The 6,218-nt window shown below is 45.0% G+C and overlaps 1 protein-coding gene across 1 annotated transcript; it reads right to left on the bottom strand.

Moving 5' to 3' along the window:
* Nucleotides 1–1,630: 1,630 nt before the first annotated feature.
* Nucleotides 1,631–5,462, bottom strand: LOC148039154 (pentatricopeptide repeat-containing protein At4g13650-like). The gene has a single exon (XM_087675042.1). It carries the CDS (start codon nucleotides 5,105–5,107, stop codon nucleotides 2,813–2,815), a length of 2,295 nt encoding a protein of 764 aa, XP_087531168.1. The 5' UTR covers nucleotides 5,108–5,462; the 3' UTR covers nucleotides 1,631–2,812.
* Nucleotides 5,463–6,218: the final 756 nt, after the last annotated feature.

The raw sequence follows: 6,218 nt of genomic DNA on the forward strand, positions 1-6,218 counted from the left end.
GTTCTGCATGGTGATAAAGGGTCTCCTAATAATGAATCCATGAAAATATGGAACATTCTCAGAGTTGTAGGCACAAAGAGCATTTAGGCCTTGAGAAATAACCTACTTTTTGCTAAACAGAAGAAACAGACTGTACTTGGTGAGCCTGCTTTTAGAGGGGTGCAGGAAGCTGCTGAAATAGTGGCTAGACTGGCTAAGCTGGATGTTACTTTTGAGACTAGTGCTAAACTTTCTAAGTTGTTGTTGTGACCCGTTCAGGGGTGATGTATATTCTTACCTCTTTTTTGTTATTATAATATATTTTGCATTAAAAGCAAGGCATGATATGCAATGAATCAACAAAGAGTGGTAGGACTGGTGCCAACTGCTGAGGAAGCTGAACCAAGGGTGAAGGCTCAAAGCAGAGAGTGAAGCATAGAGTGGAGGACAGTCAAGTGACATCATCCAGGTTGTGTGACAATGTGCAGGGCTGAACGCAGAGTCGTAGACAGCATGAATACCAACACTCATACAGATCCTGGAAGACAGCATCCAGTCAGCATTTGAAGGAATCTGCCATCACTTATACAGATCCTGGAAGAGAGCATCCAGCCAGCATTTAAAGGATGTTGGACCACAAGATGAATGTCAATGCAGATGGAGCAATTCTGGAGCAGTAACAACTGTGTTGGGTGATGCAACCAGTGGATGCTGATGCAGAGGGAGCAGTCCGAAAACAGCATGATGGTGAGGGTAGCTACATGGGCAGCAAGAACAGCAAAACCTCCAATTTGGCAGCAGGCAGCTGCCTGGAGATCTGGAGCAGCTGCCAGCAGTATGGTGGAAAACATCTGTGTTTTGCCAAAGTACAGTAGCATAGACAGCTGGCATAGCAATCTAGGGAGTAAAAACTGCATTCTGGGCAGTCCATAACTGCGGCAACTGTCAAATGATGTGGCAGCTAAAGGCTGTATTGTGACAGCCCTGGAGCAGTTGTGGCAGCAGGATACAGCATGGAGAGGCTGATGATGCTGGCAAGAGAAATCAAGCACTCTTGTGTCAGAATGAAAGCAGCTGTCCCCACTCAAGCCCTCATATAAAGTTGGGCAGGTGTATGACCACCCAATCAATTGAAACCTAAGAACTAGTTCTTGAAGGTGTTCTAGACTGATTCCTTCACATATCACAGGCCTATGTCTGCCCCTTGGCAGGCATCAAAGCAAGCTGCTAACTGTGAAGTCAGAATCATTTGAGTAATTAAAACACCATTTAGTTTGTCTTGAAGAAGTTGAGTGAAAAACTATAACTGGTCCATATATTCATTGTCCTGTTGGTTAAATCAAACACCATGCTTTCTTGATGGCTGATACAAGGTAAGGTCCTACTGTCTACAAGAGAGCAGTAAATGTTGCACGTTGAATGATGCAGGCTTAGAACTTATCTGTTGTGGCCACATGTTGACAGAGCCTTTCTTGGCCACCTGAAGCTAGAAACGGAAAGGAATCATTGATTCTCTGCACAACAACATCCATCTCTCAAACCTAGCACAGGCAGTCTCAGTCTTGCTGCCACTGATGCCAAAAAGGAAGGAGGCTTTCAGAGGCCTCAATGACAATTGCTCCACGGAAGTACCTGAGGTGAAAGACCCACATTAGTCATCAAGGTCTCATTATATTGCAATCTGGAAGATTCATCAGTTACAAGAAAGTCTGGAAGGAGAAACCACCTCACTATCTATAACACTGCAGTCTGATAAGGAACTACCCTACCACGCATGCCATCATCCATACAAAAAGAAACTAGTACATTATAAACCCTAGGCAGGAGAATAACTATGGCAAGTTAACTGCTGCACACCCATTTACCTGTTGAACCCACATTTGCATATTGCCTGTGGAATAACTCTTCAACACCTAAACCTTGAACTGGGGAGAACAACCACAATAGGCTACAAGACAGCATCCATATCTTGACATTAGGCATGGTGGTCTCTCTGTTGCGGTGCTGAAAAGAAAAGTGGATTCCAGGAGCTTCAACAGATGTCACAATTCTGTGGCAGTCATAACAGGCGCCCCAAGGAGTATCGCCCCTAGGCATACTAGATCTAACTCTATCACTACCTGAAAGGCCTGCTGCTTTTGGAGGAAATCTGAAACAAGGAACCCCTTGCCACTAATATGTGGAACTATCCACCATGCATGCCAATGGGAAGAGCAGGGTTCATATCATTAAAGCAGAAATCAATAACATATTAGACTCTGGTCAAGCTCCCATACCAATAGAAGAAGAAAATGTGAGTCGGAGTAGCAAAGGAACCAAAGTTGAAAGGAGAAACTTGTCAATTGATCACACTATTGAGAAACTGACCTTCAACAATAAGTCCTCAGCAATAGAAACAAAGGAACAAGTTTTAGAGAGAGAGAGAGAGAGAGAGAGAGAGAACACCCAGAACCCACAGGTATCCCTAGCTTTTGTGTGTCTCTAACTGGCAGGCTGCTTTTAGGAGGAACTTGACTCCTAAGTAACTGTACATTGGCTGCTGGATGCACTTTTTGCCATGACAAGCTTAACGCTTCATAGTAGCAGTTTCTGTTGTCACTGATGAATTGACTGTATATCTGGACTCTGGGTATCTCGTTCCATAAGAACGAGTTTTGTTTAACATCTATTGTTACTGATGAATCAACTGTATATCTGGCTCTAAATATATTGGTTCCAGAGGAATAAGTTTTGCCTGCAGAATTCAAGACCCTCTTGCACTCAACAATTCTTGCTTGCTGTTCCAGTGTACAGTTGTGTATGCCCATCTACTGCAAACGTTGGCTGTGGCATACTAATTAACCTTCCCAGTTGTAGATGGAATGCCTGACAGTAGCAAGCACGGTGCTATATTCTCTGGTTCTAGTTTGAATGCTTGATTTGCAGCAAGTTCTCCATGTTCTAAATGAAGCTGATTTCTGGAGGCACCAAGTAGAGTCCTGAATGAGATTGCAGTGGGTGGGAAAGGCATGTTAGAAATCAAGTATTCTGCTTGATTCAACAGGCCAGCCCTCCCTAGCAAATCTACCAAACAATCATAATGCTCTACTGTTGGTGTGATGTAGCGATCATCACTTAATGAGCTAAACTGATGAAAACCTTCACTCAGCAAACCAGCATGACTACAAGCATATAGTATGTTCATTAATGTGACTGTGTCAGGAACAAGACCTTCCTTACGCATATCACAAAGAAGTTCAAGGGCATGAGCCCCACTACCATGTTGAGCCAATGTGGCAATCATTGCATTCCATGATACAGTGTTTTTCTCAGGCATAAGCATAAAAGCCTGTGTTGCATCTTGAAGGCTGCCACACTTGCAATACATGTTAAGCAGGGCTGTATTCAACACAACGTCTGGCTGATCTCTGGCTAGAATGCGTGTGTGCATACGCCTACCTTCACATAGAGATGTTAGACTTGTACAAGCATCAAGAATGTTAGCAAAGACGAATTCATCAGGCAACACACTTTCCAAATGCATTTGATTGAACAACTGGACAGCCTCTTCATCCTTTCTACAATGAACTGATGCTGAAATCATCACAGTCCATGAGATCACACTCTGATCCAGTAATTCCATAAACACCTCTCTTGCATGCATCAAACTGTTGCATTTACCATACATTGTGATCAGTGCATTTTCTACAGCTATATCTAACTGCAATCTGTTGCCAACAATGTGGGCATGCACTTGCTTGCCTTCAAGAAGAACTACCCTGTTAGAAAATAACACAAGAATGCTAATAAAGGTGACCCGGTTTGGTATGACTCCCTCCAACTGCATTTGATGGAATAGCTGGAAACCCTGAATATAGTGTCCATGCAAGGCATAGGATGAAATCATGGCATTCCACAAAACTACATCTTGTTTGGCTGTAGAGTCAAAAAACCAACGTGCATCACGAAAGGGGCAGGCAGAAATAAGACAAACAAAAGTCACCTTGTCTGCCAGAATTCCTTCCTTTTGCATTTCCATATAGAGACACAGAGCTTCATTTCCATCATCTCGTTGCCCTTGCCCATATGCTCCAATCATTGTATTCCATGAGACAATATTTCGATGAGGCATCTTCTCAAACACTGCCAGTGCAGTCATGAAACTGCTGCACTTCACATACATATTTAGCAGAGCATTCCCTACCATAGCATCATGTTCGCTTCCCCTTATTATGGCATGCATATGAACCTGCTCGCCTCTACCAAAATCATTTTCAGTGATGCAAGCAGACAGCAGGCTGATGTACGTTACCGCATCAGCCAATATTCTCTCATGCTGCATCCACTCAAATAATTGAAAGGCCTCCTTCCCCATCTTGTAATGTGCATACACAGTAATCATGCAGTTCCAAGCTACTGTATCACGCTCCTTCATATCATGAAACACTCTATGTGCACCATACAGACTACCACATCTACCATACAAATTTAGGAGAGCAGTGGCAACAGAGACGTCTGCTAGAAGGCCACTGTATAGAACGCAAGAATGGATAATTTTACCTTGGACGAGGGATGATGGGCGCGTAAGCGATGAAAGGATTGTGGCAAAGCTGATGCTATCCATGATTTCTCCTTCTAGTTGCATTTGTTTCCAAAGCAGCAGTGCATCATGGCTCAGCCTATTCCTGACATAAGCAGCCAGCATGGAGTTCCACATGAAAGTTGTCTTCTTACTACAAACCGCAAACAGAGCATGTGCATTGTGGATATCTCCACGCTTGCAGTAAGCTTGCAACAGGCTGCTGAGGACGGGCGTGCTCCGCTCGAGACCGTGATCGATGATGCAATGATGGATCTGCGTGACATCATGCGCAGTATTGGCATCCTTGCAACACTGGATGAGGCAGGCAGAAGTAGATAGAGATGGTTGAAATGGACTGTTTTCTGGCAGTCCATTCCATTTTCGAGAGATGTATGTGCCCGCGGGCTCAGGCGATTCTCTCGGAGAATTCGAATACAGTCCCAATGCCCTCGGACATTGCCCTGAGGAGTGCTGCTTGGGCTGGCACTTGAACTCTCCATACAATCGTTGTGAAGCTGTTTGGAAATGGCCGAAAGGACTTCTAATCTGCCTGCTTCGTCCATACATAGGTTTGGCATGGCTCTCAGAGTGCTGGCACAGAGAGTGCTTTCCACGAATAGAATTCCTAGACGCTGTGTATCAAGATGGAACTGCTGATGCACTTCATCGAAGGTTGGGAGCTTCTTTAGCTAGAGAAATCCATGAGTGGCAACCCCATAAGCGAATATGCCTCAAACGGACGCGCTAAAGGGCTGTAGTAGCAGGCAACGATTCATGTTGCTGCACTTGATGTGACGAACCAGCCATGGATCCCGTCTGGGGTTACGCGAGACCCACCCCGTGGAACTCGTCTCATGGGATATTACCCACCACTCGGGGTGCCCACAAGCTCACAGAAGTGAACCACGATATGGCACAAGGAAACAAGTGAGAGGAGCTTAAAAAACAAGGGCCCCTCTTGAAGACCCAAAATTATATTGCACGATGGCACAAAGGCACGGAAGCATTTACAAGGGCACCAAAGGCGCGAAGGACAGTTTCACGGGCAAGGGTTGGCACTATCAACATGCATTCCAACATGAACTTGACATCGTGGGTGAGGGACTAGCTCAAAAGGCTCACATCCCTTATACACACCCCCCCCTTGAAGAGCTCGACATCCTCGTCGAGTCCCCAAAACCAACAAGTTGTGGCAGTATGAGTTCAAAATTCGAGGGTTTTAATGCGCCTCACTATCAAGGTGGCTAATGTCTACCTGCTAGACTCTTTGATTTCAAAATTCCAGGGGTCTTTGCCGACTCGCTATCAAGCCGTCCAGGGTCTACCTACTAGGTGCCATGCCGACTAACTCCATTACAAGTGTGGAACATGGTCTTTTCATACTACAAGTAAGGTGCCACCCAGTGACTTAATTACAAGTGTGGAGTGGCCCAGGCATACTAACTAGAAAGATAGATTTTTATTGTGCACTTCAATCCATCCACCTACTGACCATATTTACAAGCATAGAGTGGAGGGTAACTCAACTAAGACAAGTCGCGAGCACTTTGCCCTAACACAAGGTCCTGGCAGCATGAGTGCACTGAACATGCCAATGGATTGGAAGCAAGGCAGGAAGCTCAATGGGGAGCATGCCACATCGTGAAGGCAAGGGCCCATGAGGAGGCGCCCTGAGAGA

This window comes from Lygodium microphyllum, chromosome 3, assembly GCF_053477565.2.
Source record: "Lygodium microphyllum isolate KBCC chromosome 3, Lygodium_microphyllum_v1.1.10, whole genome shotgun sequence".
Lineage (NCBI taxonomy): Eukaryota > Viridiplantae > Streptophyta > Polypodiopsida > Schizaeales > Lygodiaceae > Lygodium > Lygodium microphyllum.